The sequence below is a fragment of the Lissotriton vulgaris genome, chromosome 7 (genome assembly GCF_964263255.1).
Source record: "Lissotriton vulgaris chromosome 7, aLisVul1.2, whole genome shotgun sequence".
Classification (NCBI taxonomy): domain Eukaryota; kingdom Metazoa; phylum Chordata; class Amphibia; order Caudata; family Salamandridae; genus Lissotriton; species Lissotriton vulgaris.
The window spans coordinates 587,502,093-587,525,684 of record NC_141695.1 but is presented as its reverse complement, the minus strand read 5'-3'; the positions used below and the strand labels follow the sequence as shown (position 1 = coordinate 587,525,684).

The 23,592-nt window shown below is 51.5% G+C and overlaps 1 protein-coding gene across 1 annotated transcript in view; it reads left to right on the top strand.

Moving 5' to 3' along the window:
* MFSD11 (major facilitator superfamily domain containing 11) overlaps positions 1–23,592 on the top strand; it is a 268,198-nt gene that overhangs the window by 17,141 nt on the left and 227,465 nt on the right. The window contains exon 3 of the mRNA XM_086930674.1: positions 23,533–23,588. Within this exon, the coding sequence (XP_086786800.1) occupies positions 23,533–23,588 (56 nt within the window). The remainder of the gene's footprint in view (positions 1–23,532; positions 23,589–23,592) is intronic.

The window sequence follows — 23,592 nt, the reverse complement described above, 5'->3', positions numbered from 1 at the left end:
ACACATCCCTCCACACACAACCCCCCCATACAACACACACAACCCCCCACACACACAACCCGACACACATACAACCCCACACACACAACCCCCACACACACAACCCCACACACATAAAACCCCACACATACGAGCCCACACACATACGACCCCACACACACACAACCCCGCACACATACAACCCCGCACACATACAACCCCGCACACATACAACCCCGCACACATACAACCCCGCACACATACAACCCCGCACACATACAACCCCGCACACATACAACCCCACACACACACAACCCCACACACACACAACCCCACACACACACAACCCCACACACACAACCCCACACATACAACCCCACACATACAACCCCACCCACTTACAACCCCACCCACTTACAACCCCACCCACTTACAACCCCACCCACTTACAACCCCACACACATACAACCCCCCACACATACAACCCCCCACACATACAACCCCCCACACATATACAACCCCCCACACATATACAACCCCCCACACACATACAACCCCCCACACACACAATCCACCCCACGCACACAACCAACCCCACACACACACTCAACCTAGGCATGAGCGGATTTTGCGGATTGGCAATCCGCGAATTTGCGGATTTGCGAACTCGCAATCCGCAAAATCCGCGAATTCCCGCGAATTTGCGGATTTTTTTTTTTTTTTGTGTTCGCCCGTGTTTCTGCCAGTTCGCGAGGGTTTTTACAATTTCGCAATTTGCGAACTTACCTGTCGGGTCGCAAGTTTTGCGAACTTGTTGTTTCTACGTGTCCAACCTGTTTGGGACACTCTTCTTCATCACTGCCACTCTCTGTCACCACTGCCACTCTCTGACTACTCATGCCACCCTCTGGCCCACCCATGCCACCCTCTGTTTCATCACCACACCCTCTGGTTGTCCAGTGTACATTATTTTCGGCAAAGCAAAGCACACCTTCCCTGCCTCAAGTGACCTGAATTAATTTGGGGCTGATTAATGTGTCACAGAATATTTTTTTAGCTGGCACCTGCTTCCTTAGTGCGCCCTGATTAGTGATCTTTTGCACTTGCTAAGTGCTTTCATTGTTGCAAAATTAGTTACAACACCTGCCCTGCCCCAACTGACAATAATGAATTAGGGGCTGATTAATGGATTTTAACTTCCAGCCTGGCTCCTGCTTGTCTCCCTTAGCTGTAATTCATGACCTTTGTGGCATATGTGTAACTATTCTGAGGTTCAGAGCAGGGTCACATAATAGTTTCAACTGGCAACTGAACTCTGGAGGGGCCCCTCAGGAAGCACTACAGGAAATGGCTACTAATGATGTGCCTGAACTTTTGAACCTGGTAAGTAGTTACTTTCAGTTTTGCTTAGATCGTATTTCTGCAATTTCGCACTTATTCGCGGGGCGCGAACTCACGCGAACAGTGCGAGCAGTGCGAGCAAAATCCGCTGCTCGCGGATTTGCGGATTTTGCAGGAAATTCGCAAATCTCGCGGATTGCGGATTTCCCGAAAATCCGCAAAATCCGCGAGCGGAACGGATTTTCCGCCCATGCCTAACTCAACCCCACGCACACACTCAACCCTACGCGCACACTCAACCCCACGCGCACACACAACCCCACGCGCACACACAACCCCACGCGCGCACACAACCCCACGCGCGCACACAACCCCACGCGCACACACAACCCCACGCGCACACACAACCACACACAACCCCACGTGCACACACAACCCCACGTGCACACACAACCCCACGCGCACACAACCCCACGCGCGCACACAACCCCACGCGCGCACACAACCCCACGCGCGCACACAACCCCACGCGCGCACACAACCCCACGCGCGCACACAACCCCACGCGCGAACACAACCCCCCACACACACAACCCCCCACACACCCCCCCACACACACAACCCCCCACACACACAACCCCCCCACACAACCCCCCCACACACAACCCCCCCACACACAACCCCCCACACACACAACCCCCCACACACAACCCCCCACACACAACCCCCCACACACAACTCCCCCACACACAACTCCCCCACACACAACTCCCCCACACACAACTCCCCCACACACAACTCCCCCACACACAACTCCCCCACACACAACTCCCCACACTCAACCCCCCCACACTAAACCCCCCCACACTCACCCCCCCCCCACTCAACCCCCCCCACTCAACCCCCCCCACTCAACCCCCCCCCCCACTCAACCCCCCCCACTCGAAGCCCCCCCACTCGAACCCCCCCACACTCAACCCCCCACACTCAACCCCCCACACTCAACCCCCCACACTCAACCCCCCACACTCAACCCCCCACACTCAACCCGCCACACACAACCCCCCACACACAACCCCCCACACACAACCCCCCACAACCCTCACACATACAACCCCGTACACATACAACCCCGCACACATACAACCCCGCAGCTGTACAACCCCACACACACACAACCCCACACACAACCCCACACATACAACCCCACACATACAACCCCACCCACTTACAACCCCACCCACTTACAACCCCACACTCTTACAACCCCACACACTTACAACCCCACACACTTACAACCCCACACACATACAACCCCACACACATACAACCCCACACACATACAACCCCACACACATACAACCCCACACACATACAACCCCCCACACACATACAACCCCCCGCACACAACCAACCCCACGCACACAACCAACCCCACGCACACACTCAACCCTACGCGCACACTCAACCCTACGCGCACACTCAACCCTACGCGCACACTCAACCCTACGCGCACACACAACCCCACGCGCACACACAACCCCACGCGCACACACAACCCCACGTGCACACACAACCCCACGTGCACACACAACCCCACACACACACAACCCCACACACACACAACCCCACACACACAACCCCACACACACACAACCCCACACATACAACCCCACACATACAACCCCACCCACTTACAACCCCACCCACTTACAACCCCACCCACTTACAACCCCACACACATACAACCCCACACACATACAACCCCACACACATACAACCCCACACACATACAACCCCACACACATACAACCCCCCGCACACATACAACCCCCCGCACACAACCAACCCCCCGCACACAACCAACCCCACGCACACACTCAACCCTACGCGCACACTCAACCCTACGCGCACACTCAACCCTACGCGCACACTCAACCCTACGCGCACACTCAACCCTATGCGCACACTCAACCCCACGCGCACACACAACCCCACGCGCACACACAACCCCACGCGCACACACAACCCCACGCGCACACACAACCCCACGCGCACACACAACCCCACGCGCACACACAACCCCACGCGCACACACAACCCCACGCGCACACACAACCCCACGCGCACACACAACCCCACGCGCACACACAACCCCACACGCACACACAACCCCACGCGCACACACAACCACACACAACCCCACGCGCACACACAACCCCACGCGCACACACAACCCCACGCGCGCACACAACCCCACGTGCGCACACAACCCCACGCTCGCACACAACCCCACGCGCGTACACAACCCCACGCGCGCACACAACCCCACGCGCGCACACAACCCCACGCGCGCACACAACCCCCCACACACACAACCCCCCACACACAACCCCCCACACACAACCCCCCACACACAACTCCCCCACACACAACTCCCCCACACACAACTCCCCCACACACAACTCCCCCACACACAACTCCCCCACACACAACTCCCCCACACACAACTCCCCCACACTCAACCCCCCCACACACAACTCCCCCACACTCAACTCCCCCACACACAACGCCCCCACACACAACTCCCCCACACACAACTCCCCCACACACAACTCCCCCACACACAACTCCCCCACACTCAACCCCCCCACACTCAACCCCCCCACACTCAACCCCCCCACACTCAACCCCCCCACACTCAACCCCCCCACACTCAACCCCCCACACTCAACCCCCCACACTCAACCCCCCACACACACACACCCACACACACAAACCCCACACACACAACCCCACGTGCACACAACACCACACATACACAACCTCACACACATACACAACCCCACACACATACAACACCACACACATACAACCCCACACACATACAACCCCACACACATACAACCCCACACACACACAACCCCACACACACACACAACCCCACACACACACACAACCCCACCCCCGCACAACCCCCCACACCCCCACACACACACAACGCCACACACACACAACGCCACACACACACAACGCCACACACACACAACGCCACACACACACAACGCCACACACATACAACCCCACACACAGCCACACGCACACACAACCAGAACCACACAACCACACAACCACAACCCCAAGCACACACACAACCACACACACACAACCCCACACACACACAACCCCACACACGCAACCCCACACACGCAACCCCACACACGCAACCCCACACACACAACCCCACACACACAACCCCACACACACAACCCCACACACACAACTCCACACACACAACCACACACGCACACACTCCATCTATCTATCTATCGCCCTCCCTCTATCCCTCTATCGCCCTCCCTCTATCGCCCTCCCTCTATCGCCCTCCCTCTATCGCCCTCCCTCTATCGCCCTCCCTCTATCGCCCTCCCTCTATCTATCGCCCTCCCTATATCTATCTATCGCCCTCCCTATATCTATCTATCGCCCTCCCTATATCTATCTATCGCCCTCCCTATATCTATCTATCGCCCTCCCTATATCTATCACCCTCCCTATATCTATCTTATCACCCTCCCTCTATCTATCACCCTCCCTCTTATCTAACTATCGCACTCCCTCTATCTATCACCCTCCCTCTATCTTTCTATCGCACTCCCTCTATCTATCACACTCCCTCTATCTATTTATCACACTCACTCCATCTATCGCCCTCCCTCTATCTATCGCAGCACCACAGCATCACTCAGCACCATCTCAGCACCATCTCAGCATCACTCTTACAACCCCACACACTTACAACCCCACACACTTACAACCCCACACACATACAACCCCACACACACATACAACCCCACACACACACACAACCCCACGCACACACACAACCCCACGCACACACACAACCCCACGCACACACACAACCCCACGCACACAACCAACCCCACGAACACAACCAACCCCACGCACACACTCTACCCCACGCGCGCACACAACCCCACGCGCGCACACAACCCCACGCGCGCACACAACCCCACGCGCGCACACAACCCCACGCGCACACACAACCCCACGCGCACACACAACCCCACGCGCACACACAACCCCACGCGCACACACAACCCCACGCGCGCACACAACCCCACGCGCACACAACCCCACGCGCACACAACCCCACGCGCACACAACCCCACGCGCACACAACCCCACGCGCACACAACCCCACGCGCACACAACCCCCCACACACACACAACCCCCCACACACACAACCCCCCACACACACAACCCCCCACACACACAACCCCCCACACACACAACCCCCCACACACACAACCCCCCACACACACAACCCCCCACACACACAACCCCCCACACACACAACCCCCCACACACAACCCCCGCACACAACTCCCCCCACACTCAACCCCCCCACACTCAACCCCCCCACACTCAACCCCCCCACACTCAACCCCCGCACACTCAACCCCTGCACACACAACCCCCGCACACACAACCCCCGCACACACAACCCCCGCACACACAACCCCCCACACACAACCCCCCACACACAACCCCCCAACACACAACCCCCACACACACAACCCCCCACACACACAACCCCCCACACACACAACCCCCGCACACAACCTCCCACACACAACCCCCCACACACAACCCCCGCACACAACTCCCCCACACTCAACCCCCCCACACACAACCCCACGCGCACACACAACCCCACGCGCGCACACAACCCCACGCGCGCACACAACCCCACGCGCGCACACAACCCCACGCGCACACAACCCCACGCGCACACAACCCCACGCGCACACAACCCCACGCGCACACAACCCCACGTGCACACAACCCCCCACACACACAACCCCCCACACACACAACCCCCCACACACACAACCCCCCACACACACAACCCCCCACACAACCCCCCCACACAACCCCCGCACACAACTCCCCCACACTCAACCCCCCCACACTCAACCCCCCCACACTCAACCCCCCCACACTCAACCCCCCACACTCAACCCCCCCACACTCAACCCCCGCACACACAACCCCCGCACACACAACCCCCGCACACACAACCCCCACACACACAACCCCCCACACACAACCCCCCCACACACAACCCCCCACACACAACCCCCCCACACACAACCCCCCAACACACAACCCCCCAACACACAACCCCCCAACACACAACCCCCCACACACAACCCCCCACACACAACACCCCACACACAACACCCCACACACAACACCCCACACACACCCCCCCACGTGCACACACCCCCACACACCCCACAACACCACACACAACCCCCCCACACACACCCCACCCCCCCACACACCCCCACCCCCCCACACACACACACCCACACACAACCCCCCACACACACACCCCCCCCCCCCCCCACACACACAACCCCTCACACACACACACACAACCCCTCACACACACACACACACAACCCCTCACACACACACAACCCCTCACACACACAACCCCCCACACACACAACCCCTCACACACACAACCCCTCACACACACAACCCCTCACACACACAACCCCTCACACACACAACCCCCCACACACACACAACCCCACACACACACAACCCCACACACACACAACCCCACACACATACAACCCCACACACATACAACCCCACACACATACAACCCCATACACACAACCCCCGCACACACAACCCCCCACACACAACCCCCCACACACAACCCCCCACACACAACACCCCACGTGCACACACACCCACACACCCAACACCCCACACACACAACCCCACGTGCACACACACCCACACACCCCCCACCCCCCCCCACACCCCCCACCCCCCCACACACACCCACACACAACCCCCCCACACACAACACCCCCACACACACAACCCCTCACACACACAACCCCTCACACACACACACACAACCCCTCACACACACAACCCCCCACACACACAACCCCCCACACACACAACCCCCCACACACACAACCCCCCACACACAACCCCCCACACACACACAGCCCCACACACATACAACCCCCCCACACACAACCCCACACACATACAACCCCATACACACAACCCCACACATACACAACCTCACACACATACAACCCCACACACACAACTCCACACACACAACCACACACGCACACACTCCATCTATCTATCTATCTATCTATCTATCTATCTATCTATCTATCTATCGCCCTCCCTTTATCCCTCTATCGCCCTCCCTCTATCGCCCTCCCTCTATCGCCCTCCCTCTATCGCCCTCCCTCTATCGCCCTCCCTCTATCGCCCTCCTCTATCGCCCTCCTCTATCGCCCTCCCTCTATCGCCCTCCCTCCCTCTATCGCCCTCCCTCTATCTATCGCCCTCCCTCTATCTATCGCCCTCCCTCTATCTATCGCCCTCCCTCTATCTATCGCCCTCCCTCTATCGCCCTCCCTCTATCTATCTATCGCACTCCCTCTATCTATCGCACTCACTCTATCTATCTATCGCACTCACTCTATCTATCGCAGCACCACAGCATCACTCAGCACCACTTCAGCATCACTCAGGGGCACCACAACATCACTATGCGCTACCACAGCATCACTCGTTGCCACAGCATCACTCGTTGCCACAGCATCACTCGTTGCCACAGCATCACTCGTTGCCACATAACTCAGCACCACCACAGCATCAATCTATGCAACCATTCAACAACAACTGGTTCAAATATGTTCTCTCAATGTTTCATGCTTTATTACAAATGTCACAAAAAGATGTTAATATTTCACTTCTGTTCTTGGATTTTTGTCACAATAAAATACACTGAACATAATCTACACAAAAGTTATTTACAAAAGTTTAAGCTATTGCCATTATAAATTACAATAACTTTTATTTAAGTATTAATTATTTAAATTCATAGCCATTGTATTTGTATTAGCAATACATCTAAGTCACGTAAATACAACACATATTAACATATTACATTATAAATGCTATAGGTGTCACATTTGAGAAAGTTATAACTATTGGCATTGTAAATGACAAAGCTATTAATTTCGCTATTTTCAAAACCAACACATAAATAAAAAATGTGTCATTTACAATACCATTAGCTCAAACTTTCCTAATGTGAGATCTATTGCATTGCAAATGCTTGTTCCCTTAGCTAGGGGATCTTAACGCCCTCAGTGGTGGGACGCTTCACTCGTTCCACCACCATTAGCATATCTCGGATGTTTTTCATCCCGCTTTGATCCCCGCGGAACTTCATCAATATTTAGCTGACGCAAAGCAGTTTTAGAATTGCTTCTGATGTGCAGGATCTCCTCTGTTTTTCACCGTGGTCAAGCATTTCAGGCCGCTGCATAAATCGTGTGGCTCTGCAACTCTGCAACTCTGAATATCTGCTCTCGCTGATATTCCTGGGTCACCAGTTGTGTGCCTGTCTTTACTTCCATGCATGTCCCACCACCAGTTTGTTCAGTTAATGTGCCCTGAGGAAGGTGAGACCCACATTGGGGTCTAACACCGAAAAGCGTGTTGCGCTGGATTAGCAACGTGGAGCTTTATTTATGTATTTATTTAGAAGTTTTCTATAGCGCTGGCCAGACCCGAGGGTATCGGAGCGCTTTACAGAGGATGGAGAGAAGACAAGTACAGAACAATAAAGCAAAATAGAATCATACATGTTCAGAGATTAAAAATTGTGTTGAGCGCATAATGTGCGACTTTGAGGTAGCGCGATCAGAGGTTAAGGGTGTACTGTTGAGGTAGAGCGGTCCGGAGACATTCTCGATGCAAAAGTCAAAGCTTTGTATTGGATTCTTTCCTAGCGGTGAAGAGCCAGGGCTGTGGGTTAGAGAGAGGGGACGTGTAAGGGAGTTGGTGCGCTATGAGAGGTGGCTGCCATGCAGAAGCGTGTGAGTTACGTAATTGAGTTTGGGAATGGACGGTTGAGGTAGAGGATTTTTAGTCGGCTCTTGAATTCTGGAAAAGAGGGGGTAGTTCTGATTTCTACGGGGATGGAGTTCCAGATTTTAGGAGCGTTGCCTGCAAAAGAGCGGGCTGCAGTTTTTTGATGGCGCGTTTTCAGGGGGATGAGTAGGAGGGAGTTTGAACTTCTGAGACTTCCGGACTGGCCGGCTTTCATGAGCTTAGAGGCTAGGTATTCTGGTTTCCCTGTGTGCAGGGCTTTGTGTGTAAGGCAGGCAGTTCTGAAGCTGGCGCGCATTTCCACTGGGAGCCATTTTAGCTCTCTGAGTCCGGGAGATATGTGGTCGAATTTCTTTGCTCCGGAGACCATTCTGGCAGCTGCATTAAGGGTAGTTTTGACTGGCGCTAGGTGGGAGTGAGCTGTGCCGGAGAGGGTTGCGTTCCCATAGTTCCGTCTAGACAACACCTGTGATTGGGTGGCTTGTTTGAGGACCCTATGTGGAAAGTGCGGTTTCATTTTATTGAGGAGCTTCAGATTGAGGGAGGCGCTCTTAGCTGAGTTCTTGATGTGGTTAGTCATTGATAATTTGTGGTCAAGAGTGATTCCAAGTGATTTTACCAAGTTATTCAGAGTGAGATTCCCATTGAGGGCATCGATTGCTTTCACCCATTCAATGATTTGCGGGTTATCCTCCTTGTTAGAGATGAGGAGGATCTCGGATTTTTCTTGATTGCGTTTAAGGTGATTCGTTGCTAGCCAGTCTTGCACTTCTCTGAGAGTGTTGTTAAGTCTTAGAATGTCATTAAAGGAGGAGGTTTCCAGGTAGCTCTGGGTATCATCTGCATAGAGATGGAAAGGGATGTTGGCTTTTTTCAGTATGGTGGTGAGGGGTACCATATATATGTTGAACAGTTGAGGTGAGAGAACGGATCCTTGGGGGACACCTCTGGTCACGGAGAGAGGAGATGTGAAGGATTTGATTTTAACTCTTTGGAAGCGATTTTGAAAGGAGGAGAACCATTGAAGGACCAATCGTCCGCACCTACTCGTTCTTTGAGGGCCTTGATGAGGAGCCTGTGGTCTACCGTGTCAAATGCTGCTGACAGGTCTAGGAGGATGAGTAGGCAACAATGATCTGAATCAAGGGAGTTGCGGATGTCATCCACGATGTTGAGGATTGCGGTTTTGGTGCTATAGCCTTTTCTAAAGCCTGATTGGAGATGGTCTAGTAGATTAATATTGTCGATATGGTTGTTTAGTTGGCGGAGCACACATTTTTCTAGGATTTTGGCTAGGAAGGGAAGACTGGAGACTGGTCTTTAGTTATGCAGGTCGTTAGTGTCTAGGCCTGGTTTCTTCAGAAGAGGTGCAACTTGGCCGACTTTGAGGCAGTCGGGTATGATGCCAGTTTTTAGGGAGCTGTTAATGATTTCACACCAGAGTGGTGCAAGGGTGAGTTTCAGATCTTTGGCCATTTGGGAGGGAATGGGATCAAGGTTGGGCGATGAGATCTCGGAGAAGAGATTAGATTGAGGATCTCGGCTTCGTGGATGTGGTCGAAGGAGGACCAAGCGATTGTGGGACGCCCACTTAAGGTGGTTTCGGTTGCTGTGAGGTCGTTATTGCCAGGAGGATGGAGGTTGATGTCGAGACATAGTTCGATCTTGGAGATTTTTTCGTTAAAGAAGATGGCAAAGTTATCACATAGGGTTTTAGAGGGCTAGACATGGATAGTAGACGGCTTGGATGTTTGTTTTTTGATGATGTCAAAGAGTTCTCTTGGTCTGGTCTTTGCCTTGTCCAGTGCATTACAGAAAAAGTTTGTTTTTTCGCTATTGATATGCTTTTTGTACCTTCTTCTTGCTGATTTGAGTTCCTCACAACGGCTGGAGGAGGGGTTCTTTCTCCAATGATGTTCTGTGGCTTTAAGATGTCTTCTTTCCTCGTTGATGTCCTTGTTAAACCAGGTTCTGGATGGGGTGTTCCTAGGTTTTTTCTGTTTCAAGGGTGCTACTTGGTCTAGGATGGAGGACATGGTTGTGTTGTACTGTGAGGTGAGTTCAGAAGTTGAGGCCGTCCGAACAGATTGGCAGGAGGGAGGCTATTCTTTCTTATAGTTCAGCTGTGTTGATCTGCGATCGGTTCCTAGACCATGTAGGGGGTTCTGCGATGGGTGGTTGGCACAGGATCGGTTGAGCGAGGTGGAATAGGATTAGGTGATGGTCAGGTGATGGTCTGACAAATCTACCGGAAGGATATGGTCTATAGTAATTGCATCATGTTGGGCGATGATGGCGTCCAGGATTGCCCCTTTGTTGTGGGTCTCTTTTGAGCAGTGTTGGGTAAGGTTGTTGGAATGTAGTAGCTCGTTTAGGAATTGTACTGTAGCACTGTTCTCATCATTCCAGTGGAGGTTGAGATCGCCTAGAATGAGGTTGTTGGTCCCTCGGAGAGAAAGTGGGCGATCAGGTCTGACAGTTGTTCTGTGAACGTGGCGGTGTTACCAGGGGGATGGTATAGTAGGTGGCAGTGCAGTAGATTGTTGTTGGTGGTTTTGATGTTGGCAGTAAGGCATTCAAAGGAGTTGTATTTAAAGGTATCGGTTTCGACCACTGATAGGCTGTTGTTGTGGATAATTGCCACGCCTCCGTCTTTTTGGTCCTTCCTATCTTTATTGATGATAGAGAAGCCCGGAGGAACAAGCCGAATGTTTCGTGGCAGATCTGCAGTTTATGAGCATGCAGTTGGTACGGGGAGACTCTTTTTTTTATTGGTTCAATAGGGATTGATGAGGGAGGCTGGGGGTCGAGGGGGTTTGGGAGGGAGTGGTTACTTCTGAAACCGGTGATTTCCTGGATTTTAGATTGTGGGTGGTAGGTGGAGGGGGTGGTGTAAGATAAGGCCAGCTCGAGTGCTTCTTCCGAGGACATGGTTCCCGCCGCTCTATTTGGTCTCCGGGCCTGGGACGAGGAAGGGCAGGGTGGGTTGCTAGGGGGCGATGGCTTGGTTGGCCTGGGGTATTAGGGGGTGGAAGAGAAGGTGGTGGAGTGAGTGCTTAGGGGAGGGTTGTGGAGTGTCGAGAGGTTGGTAAGGATAAGATTCAGGCCTTGTATTATAATGTCGACTTGGTTTTCGATACGGGTGAGGCGGCAATGTGTCTCTTCCTGAGTGGGGGAGTGTTGCTTCTGGGTAGGGTCTCTTTGGCGGGAAGAAGAGATGATAGAGTTGTGTTGTCTTTTGGTGTTAATTAGGTTGTCTGATTGGGTTGTGGTGTCTGATTGGGCTGTGGTCTGGGGGGGGGGGACGGGTTGCGGTAGTCTGTTATTTTTGAGGGGCAGTAGAGACCGGGGATTGGGGGACTTATGGCTAGTCTTGCGGTCACCTAGTGCTGCTTCATGGATATGAATTACACTTATTATTTGACTGTTTAGCTGACTCTTATGTTCTAATTATCCATTTAGTTACACTGATACTCTGTGCAAGATGGATAATACCTCCTGTTTTGGGGGACTCGTTCATCTGTATCTATTTATGAATATTGTATTCTAGGATCCCTGATATTGTTGGACCGGTGAGTAGGTGTGGTAAGGAATTTGGATGTTTGATGCTTTGAGTGAATGTGGTGTGGGATGTGCTTTATGTATATTGTATCTTCATATATATTTAAAAAACCTAATTTGATGAAGTAATAATTAATAAAAAAATCTCTTGATAACTTTGTTAATCCATGTGTGGTGTGATCACATTTATGGCCTGTGTTGTCAGTTTTCTATCAATTAGTGACTTAGTGCACAATACGATCCGTACAGGTAGAGAACTTGCTCTTTGACTGTATTATGGCTCCTAGAGAGCCCTCTGGCACACAGCCCAGAGGAGACAACGTGCCAGCTCCTGGAGGCGACGAGATTAGAGTACTGCAGTTTACTAGAGGAGGTGGCTTGCTATCATTATTTTGTGGTGCAGCACAAAATATATGATGCAGGTGATGAGGCCAAATGCCTCCTGGTGTGGCTGTTCCAAAGGGTAGAGGCAGCCAGATGGTGGGAGAGATAACATCTAGCACTATGTCCATTGGCTTACCCAAATGGAGGAGATAGTCTGGCAGTTTGCGAGATATTATCAGGCCTTTTATGAATCTTGACCACACAGGGAGGAGGCAGGGACACTTCCTGAGAATGCTGGCCCTACCACACTCAAGGAACTATCTTTGGCATTAACCCCTTCGGTGCTCATGATGGAACGGTTCCGTCATGAGCGTCGGTTGGCCTGTGCTCATGACGGAACTGTTCCGTCCTGAGTCCATAGGCTCTTTAGAACCTTCAGCACCGCAGCGGAATTCGAGCAGCACTGAAGGGGTTAAAGACCATTAGCAGTGGGAAGATCCCAAGGCTCAATGGGTTCCTCACAGAATTATTTAAGAGACTATGAACTTTGGTTATCCCCCACCTCCTAGCAATGTTTGATGAATCCCGTACAGACAGGACGCTCCCCCAGATCTAAGACATGTCCTGATCACAGTTGTATATAAAGCTTTTTTTTTCTTAATTTCTTTATTGGATTTTAACATAAAATTAAAAACAATAACTAAGCAAAACATACAATCTGTCAAAATAAAAAGATCACATAATTAGCTGTTACATCATTAGTATGCCCGCAGGGTCACATTGATACAACGAACATAAGGAGAAAAGAAAAAAAAGACCACTCATCCTACCATATATGTTGACTGAGAATCCGTGTAAAAAGGAAAGTCACCGCCCCAATAGGTTATGTCGATAGTATCAGATTTCCCCAAGTTGGACTGCGAAAAAAAAAAAAAATTTGACCTGTCCGATATCATCAACCCTGCTCTTCTTCATTACCCTGATGCGATAAGTGATATTGCTTAAATAGACTCCAAAAACATAATGGCCGGCTGCTGGGTGGAAGCAGTTCATTATGAACGTCCGATTGGGTATTACAATACACCATGTCTTTTTCCCACTCCTCGACTGTAGGTACTGGCCCCCACATCCACCTTATTGCTAATCGTCGTTTAGCAGGAAGACCAATAGCTATTAGTTTACGAACATTCTTGCGTAATGGTTTTGCGTACCCCAGCAACGCTAGGACGGGGTCCGGAACAAGCGAAAGCCCCACAATGTTGTTTAACAACTTAAAAATATGATTCCAGAATTCCTCAACAGGGGGGCATTGCCAAGCTAGGTGGAATAAAATGGCCCCCGGTGTGTCACCGTTCACAGTTGTCATGATCCTGCAACCCATATCTAGCCTCTCTGGTGTGTAATGAACCCTGTTCAAGAACTTGAAATGTGCTAGCCGGTGACGACCATTCAGAGATACCTTGCGCGTAACCTCAGAGCAGTCATACCAGGTATCATCCGTGAGTGGTGACCCTATGTCCGCCTGCCAGGCCAGTCGCGCCTTCGTGTAAGAGCTCGTCCTAGTTTGTAAAGCAGAGGCATAAAGCTACGAGACTAACTTAATAGGAGATTGGGAGCACAATAGTATGGATAGTGATGGGATCTCCAGTGGTTCAGCCAGCTCATCTCCCAGGACAGCACGCATAGCATGGCGAGTCCTAAAGAAATGGAATTGTATTAGTGCAGAGGGCATCGTCAATCCCGCCACCGCCTCCTCCTCCTCCCATGTCACCACGCATCCTCCCTTGATGAGATCTGCCATCTCACAAGTACCTAGATCATTCAGTGAGCGTATAGTGCCGCGTTCTGAGCTAAGAGCGAACCACTGACACCACTCTATGCGCATTCGGAGCGAATATAATTGTGCACCAGAATATAGTTTGAGGAGAATATGCCAAGCACTAACTGTGGAATTTACTTATTCAAGAACTCCACTGCGCCTGAGCCGCTCTTTAGTAAGGAAACGAGGTAAGGGGTCAGGGGCAGCCCAACTCTTTCTTTCTGGAGATGAGGGAGATTCGGTGGACCATGGACCCAACTATGGGCATGTGAGGCCTGCGCTATCCGGTAATAAAGCTCTAAGTCCAGCGCTCCCAGACCCCCTGTAGTTTAAGAGTTGCATATAACGGTTGTAAGCTGAAAAATGCGCAGCTCTTACCACCCTATTTCTCTGTTGAATGTCGAGATTGAGCTCCGGGCTACTGTCTTGGTATGTAGATTGAAAGAAGTGATACCTGCTCTGATTCATCACGACCAGACTGGATTCATACCATGTCGGTCGACGAGACATCATCAGATGCCTGCACAGTTGGCTGGATGGGACCTTCCTTGCTCCAGGCGACCATCTTTACTGACACAGTAAAGTCATTTGATGCGATTCACTGGCCTTACCTCCTTCGTGTGCTATAGCGGTTGGGTTTTGGCCGGCTGTTTTGTAGTTTGGTGGCCCTTCTGTACGCCGAGCCTGAGGCAGCATTGAGGATGAATGGAATGGCCTCTGCGCCATTCTTGTTGGGGCAGGGAACAAAACCGGGCTGCCTACTGTCCCCTCTTACTTGTGCTCTGCATAGAACCACTGGCTTACTGGAATCGGGCCTTGGAGATGGTGACGTCCTGGGGACATGGCAGATGGAGAAGATTTCTTTATATGCAAATGATGATCTACTATATGTTATGAAACCAGAGGTGTCCTTGAATCCCTTGCTAGAGAGGTTAGGGAAGTTTGAAGAGTTCTCCAACCATAGGGGGAATTAAGGAAAGCCAGTTTTATTTAAAGAGGGATGGTGGGACTGGGACATATTGATCCCGAAGTCCTTGCGGGTGACCACCAAGGGCTTTCAATACCTTTGCTGCTTCCATTGAGCAGTCATGCAGGGGTTTAATATGTTTAGACTATGATCACCACTGGCGATCCCTCCGATGGTATCAAACCTGTGATTTGAATCCATGCAATTATCGACCCAGGTGGTTGTTACAATTTCTTCAGGATAGGTTTGACTTGGAATTATTATTATTTTTTTTAATTTTTAAAACCTTTATTTTCAAGTAGTGCACACAGCTATTCAGCTTTACATCCCGGAGGCTAGGCAGCAACTCAAGAAGCAATAGATCAATGTGCAAGAAACAAGGTAGCAGAACGTGTGAAGGTTATGATTTTCCAATTTTTATATTTTATGAAGAAGGAACAAGTACAGAAAGAGGCGCCAAAACTAGCGCTAAGAAGAAGGCAATTAAATCATTATGTAATGGGGCCTAATCAAGGAGTCAGCTAGGCACAATGATTACAGTTAGGTTCAGAATAATATGGATACATAGAACCACGGGGGGAGGGAATCACAGGATAGTAGTGATACAAAATCGTCAGTTGGAGTTATGGGCTATGGGGTCAAGTGTTCTTCCAGTGGGGCGGATTCCGGTGGTATGCAAATGTCACCCCTATACTCATTCCAAGCCCCCCACACCTGCCATTTTTTGGGTTTACCCCTGGCTACGTACACAGTCTTTTCTCTGAACATACACCAATCCATGTTGGCCTTCCACTGTACCACTTTCGGGGCTGTTGTCGCTCCCCACATTTGTGCAATGTCCCGCTTTGCGACCATATTCCCAAGGGTAACCCACTGAGTTTGTGCAGTGTTGTAATCTGTCGGACCCCAGATATTTAAGAGGCATCTCCGGGCCTCCGCGTGTACTTCCACCCCAGTCACCTCACTCATGATCATGTGCACCCGCCTCCAGTAGGAAGCTATCACACTGCACTCCCAAATGATATGCATGAAGGTGGCGAGTGCGCCACAGCCACGCCGACAGAGGCCATCAACCGAATGTCCCATATGTATTAATCTGGGGCCAGTGACGTAGACTCTGTGCAGGATCTTCAATTGCACCAAACGAAGCCGGGCGGGGATAGCGACCTCTTTGGGGGATGACACCGCACATTGCCAGTCCTCGTCGTGGATCTCTATCCCGTCCCGTACCCATTTATCTCTCACCTCCAGGAGAAGGTCCGTACGAATATTAATCAATTTGTTATACGTCAGGGAAATAGCGCTATCCGGCATGTGGCCGTCCAGTACCCGGTCCTCCAGGGGAGAACTCTCTGGAATTGCCTCGCCCACCGGCATGGCGGACAGGAGTGCATGCCGCAGCTGAGCGTACCGAAAATATTCCGTTCCACCCAACTGGAACTCCGTCTGTAGTTGGGTAAAAGACTTAACCTCCCCTCGCAACATCATGTCCTCCAGCCTAGATATCCCGATCATGTCCCACTTGTCGAACCCCTTAGTGTGCCACAGTTTACCCAAAATCTCGGAGTCGTAAAGTGGAGTTGCCATTGTAAGCTTGTCTTTCCACCCCTGTGCTTTTGTAATCGTTCTCCAGATGTGCACAGCGGTTTTCGTTGGCCCAGACATCCGCCTATCAAGAGATCTCGCATACAGCGCCCTATGGTATTTCCCGCCATCCAGGAGCCACCGATCCATGGCGTAACCTGGACTATCCGCCGGGCCCTAAAGACCGTGATTAACGGCCGCCAACTGAGAGGCCCAGTAGTATCTCCGCACGTCAGGCAATGCTATGCCCCCATCATACCACGGGAGCGTGAGCTTCGTGATAGCAATGCGTGGCCGGCCATCCCAGAGCAGGGCACGTTGCAAGCTCTCGATTTCCCTAAAGTATCTGGCCGGGACCGGATCTTAAGTATTTTGCAGAGCATACAGGAACCTGGGCAAGGACATCATCTTAAATAACGCCGCGCGCCCAAGCAGGTAGAGAGGAAGTTTACGCCACCCCTCTACATCACGTCTAAGATGAGCAAGTGGGGGGAGCAAATTGTTCTCGTAGCGCGCCTTGGGGTCAGTTGAGATATAGATCCCCAGATATTTAAATCCCTGTCTCGCCACCTGTATGCCACAGTCCCTCGGAAGACGAGGTGTCCCCCCTCTCAGAACGTATAAATGCGACTTCGACCAATTAATGACCAGGCCAGAGTGCTGGCCAAGAGTCGAAGCACGTCACATGCCACGATGAGAGATTTACAAGGGGAGGTAAGATACAGAAGGATGTCATCTGCATATAATGATACTCGGTCCTCGAATCCAGGGGACCAACGAATGCCATGTATGTCAGGGTGGTGCCGTATCCAGGCTGCCAATGGTTCGAGTGCCAGTGCGAACAAAAGGGGCGACAGAGGACAGCCCTGCCTAGTGCCCCTCTGAAGAGCAAAGGACGCGGAAACTCGACCATTGACCGTTACGTTGGCCAGCGGGCTGGCATACAGAAGTTTAACCCACCCTACGAATTCCGGACCGAAGCCGAGCTTCGCCAACACTGCCCACAGGTAGTTCCATTCGAGGGAGTCAAACGCCATCGCGGCATCCAAAGACGCCAGAACAGCTGGCTCCCTGAGTGTATGGGCCCTGGCCAGGGCTCCATGGAGTCTACGAAGGTTAAGGGCAGTGTTGCGATATGGAATAAAGCCCGACTGGTCCGGATGCACTAAGTCGCCGATTGCGCCAATCAGACGGTTGGCCAGATATTTGGCAAGAATCTTAGACTCTGCATTCAACAGAGAGATGGGACGATACAATCGGCACAAATCTCTTGGTTTCCCTTCCTTATGGATAACCACAATGGTGGCCAGCCTCTGGTCGAGGGGAAGCATGCCCGTCTCTCGCGCCTCCAGGAACATGTTCCGTAGGGGCGGAGAAACAACATCAGGCTTAATTTTATAAAGTTCCACCGGAATACCGTTGGGGCCGGGTGCCTTACCGGGTCTGAGGGAACGAATGGAAAGGGCTATCTCGTCCGCAGTAATGTCCCTATCCAAGTCATCACGGTCCGAGTCCGAAAGGCATGGGAGATCTATGTCCGCCAATAGTGCACAGGATTCGGTCTCAGACCGGTCCGAAACTGAAGTGTAGATGCCCTGAAAGTAGTCAGAGAACGACTCAACTATTGCACTCGGATCAGTGACAAGCAGGCCATCGTCTCCCAACACCTCCAGAACCACACGACCAGCTCTCTCCTTCTTGTCAAGCCAAGCAAGGAGCTTGCCCGCCTTGTCTCCGACATCATAAATTCTGCCCTGTTGTTCCCTACCCATGACTTTAGCAGCGTCGGAGACAATATCGCGATATTCTGATTGCTTAAGCGAGAGGGTGTGGAGCAATTCAGGCGTTGGGCCCGCTTCCAATTGGGAGTCCAACTCCCTAATCTCTGCTTCGATGCGCAACGTGTCGGCATCTCTGTGTCTACGGACTTCCGCTATGAGGGTTAGGGCCTCACCTCGCAGAACCGTCTTGAACGCCTCCCATAGAGTGGCGGCCGATGTGACCGACCCAGTATTCTCAGAAAAGTAGAGCTCAATAGCTCTGGCCAGGAGTCCGCGCGTCTTCGGGTTTCGAAAATACCACGGGTTAACTACTACAGGCCGCTCGGCAACCACAATGTCGAAGTCGGACACCCATACCGGGGAATGGTTCGAGATGCCCCTTGCCAGCATGCGGGCCTCAGAGATTGCCGGCGCATGGGCCGCCAAGGCCAGGACATAGTCTATTCTAGAGAGGCTACCGTGCGCCCCGGAATGAAAGGAGTATTGACTCTGGGTGGGATGCATAAGTCTCCAGCAGTCAATCAGTCCCATGGTATCAAGGAAATCGGGCAACCAGGATTGCGAACTACGGAGATCTCTGGGCGGATGTCGGTCCAAGGTCCCCGAGCAGACTGAGCTGAAGTCACCACCCACAATAAGCAACCCCTCAGGTAGGCTCAAAATGGCGCCTCCAAGGTCCTGAAAAGTGTTGTTTTGTAGCCCCGGGGGAACATAAACTGAAACCAGAGTCAGGGACCCCCCCTCCCATCTCCCCGTGACGGCGGTGTACCGCCCCCTCTCGTCCACAACACTGGAGTCAATCTCAAATGGGAGAGACGTGCGCATCATAATCCCTGCCCCCCGGGACCCCGAGGAGAACCCTGAATGTGCCACCATCTTGAAACCCCTCCTGTTGAGCGCTCGACACGTATTGCCCACCAAGTGCGCCTCCTGTAACAAAATAACATCAGGCATACACCTTTTAAACAATTGCAAAACCACCCCTCTCTTGATGCGATCGCCCAAGCCGTTAACATTCCAACACAGAACTTTTAATTTCCTACCCCCCATCGTCAAACCTCGGGCCTCCGCCGACCCCAGTAGGCCTCATAGATACAATAAAAGAATTAAAACATACGTTGCATTGCCTTAAAGAAAGAAAGAAGAAACAAAGAAAGCAAACAAAACCAACCCTCGCACCACCCCCCACCCTGCACCCCTGCAGCAGACTAAACAGCCCCCCCAACCAGCAGTGTGCCTGTCGCCCCATGAACTAAACTACAAAAAAAGACCCTAGAGGAGAAAGGAGATCACGTAGTCCCCCCACGCCACCCTCCATGTTAAAAGAAGGATATTCACTATAAAGTGCAACAGTATGGCTCGTAGGTCATAGTCAACAGGAACACCGACCGACAAAGTTAGTGGAATGAGTTCTACTCCTTATGATCGGGGCCTCCCGAGGCGCCCTCTGAATGTTCCTCCCGTTCCTCGCGTCGGTGCGGCAATGTGTCCAGCCAGTCGCTCACAACTTCAGGCATGTCGAAAAATACAGCACGACCATCGTGTTCAATACGTAGTCTAGCGGGGAACATCATCGAGTACCTCATCCCCAAGTCTCTGAGACGTCGCTTCGCTCCCGCAAAACTTTGACGCTGTCTTTGAACGACCCTGGTAAAGTCTGGGTAAAAGTTGACATCCGCGTTCTGGAACTTGAGGGGCCCGTGCCGTCTCGAGGCCTGTAGGATCACATCCCGATCCCTGAAATTGAACAGGCGGGCAATGATGGGTCGTGGCGTGGCGCCCGACTTGGGTGGTCCACCCGGCATTCTGTGGGCCCGTTCAACTGAAAAGAAATGGCTGAGGCCCGCAGGGGCCAGATGAGTCTTTATCAGTTCCTCAACGAAGAGATCGGTGGCTGAGTCCTCCGCCCCCTCCGGAACCCCAATAATTCGGACGTTCTGTCGCCTGGCACGTCCCTCAAAGTCCTCCAGCCGTCTCGAAAAAAGATCGTTGACAGACCTCAGGTTTCGGACCTCTGTCTGCAGATCCGATACATCAGTCGTGAGGCTAGCAGTCTTGATGTCTATTGACTTCACTCTGTCATTGGTCTTGCCAAGGTCGGCCCTGATCAGGTTGAGATCGATCGCCAAAGTATCCACTTTGTGCGTAAGGGCTTCGTGTTGCTTGTGCATCTCCGTTCTGATGCCAGCTATAGCCCCCATGATGTCCCGGAGTGTCGGCTCTGGCTCGTCCGGCGAGCCCGCACGTAGAGTGTCTTTTGAATGGGTGGCCACAGTCGGCGAGGTCCTTTGTTGGGCATAACGGTCAATCTTGTTTGTCTGGGGTTGGCCTGTCTTTCTACTGACCCGGTTCACCGTTCTGTCTGGGTCGCCCTTGCCCGCCATGTTGGGGCCGGAGATTGAACAAAGGGTGGCACACCGAAACCCCTACGAGTACACAAGCAGGTGCGAAGCGTAGCAGCCACAGATGTTCAGTCAGCGAAAGGCCACTTCGCAACTTCGCTTACTCCGTCGGCTGGCGCAGGAGTCACTCACTTGGCATATCGATCATGCGCTTCAATGTCGCTGCCGTCGGCCATCACCGAGACAATGGTTCGTTCCTGGCACGAGTCTCCAGCACGACGTATCTTCGTCTATAAGTGTCGGATTTTGAATCGGACAGCAGATCCCGTCTCCACGACCATTCACCAACAAGAATCCACCATCGTGGAACAGGATTTCGATCAGGATTTATGCGGAGGGTCGGAGGGTCTCCGAGCTTACGCGGCCATCTTGCTCGCCCGCGAAGCTCCTCCTCCTGACTTGGAATTTTTAGTGTCTATTCTAGTTCACTTGATGGTATGGCTCTATGGGGAGAAATTTCCAAAATTGATGAGTTAGGTGCAAGACTTTTGAAATGTTTTTTTTTTTCATTGAGCGCATGTGAAATTGGTACTTCTGTCTGGGGAATTCTTTGCCTCTTACAGCTCTACAACTTACACACTTTGAACCTTTAGAAAAAGTAGCTCTTAACTTTTTGACACTGAAAAGCTAGGTTTGCGATGTTCTTACTTTATCTTGCTGGCTTGGTAAACTAGCCTCTTTGTGAGTCCTGGAAGCTTATGTGATGTTTTATTTGTCAATTTGATCTTGGGTTTATGGCCTGCTTTTTAACCGAAGTTAATTTCAGCATTTCATCTATACCAGAATATCCTTTTTTCTTCCTGTTTTTAAATCTTCCTTCTAAAGAGAAATATTTTTGGCTTCCTTTAGATGTGACGGTAGCTGTGATGTGACGGAAGCTGCCTGTACTTTGGATTTAGATTTTGTTAGTTTATATGTAAATTCTGGTGTTTTTGACAGGGATGTGAAGGACTAGAAAGCTCAGGACTTTAGAACCAGCGTGCTGCCACCAGTGCTTCCAACTAGTTACTTCTCATGTAATACTATATTCTTTTATAAATTGATGTATTGCATTTTTGAGAGTTTGTGTCTTTAGTTTGGATCCAGTGATTCTCGTGTATTTTCTCATAGAGTTAAGGGTGGGCAAGGTAGGGTTGAGGAGGTAATGTGCAGATTGCTTACGAGTAATGTTCATTTCTTCAGTTACCCATCCTAACAAGTACTTGTGCCCCAATCTCTCTCTCCTTTTTACAACATGTATCGCCAGCCCTTGGATATAAGAGGCTGTGAGGGGGGACTGGCATCCCTTTATTGTGGAAGGAGTCCCAGGTAATCCATGAGAGAGGCAGGGTTCTTTGTTTAAACTTGTTTACCTGGTGCCAGAATGGGATGTGAAACACGTTATAAAATAAATACTGAGATATAGGAATGGTAATCGGAGTAATGAATATTATGGGTGAGTACTCTGTCAATTAATGTACCCCTTTTCATCTTTTACTGCCAAATGACCATTGTGCAGCACTTGTGTTGCATCAAGTTGCAATGAAAAACATGCCTGACTGTCTAGCCAGGTCTGCAGAGACACTGTGCTACAAAGATATATAAACGGAAGCTGGTGTAAAGTAGTTGAGTATTTTAACGCAGATCTTCCCACACACTATCAGCAACTACCTCAAACTTTCAATGTGACATAAGTTCAACCATGTTCCGTCAGGACTGTGCAAAGCTTCTTCTACCCTGATGAGCTTTACTTTGAAGCATTCAAAATGTAGATAAAATGGTTGTCATACTAATTTCCTGTGTCTTCCGAACAGCAAACTGTGATCTCCAACCTCAACAGCACAGATTTTCATGGCAGTGGTTATACCAGGTAT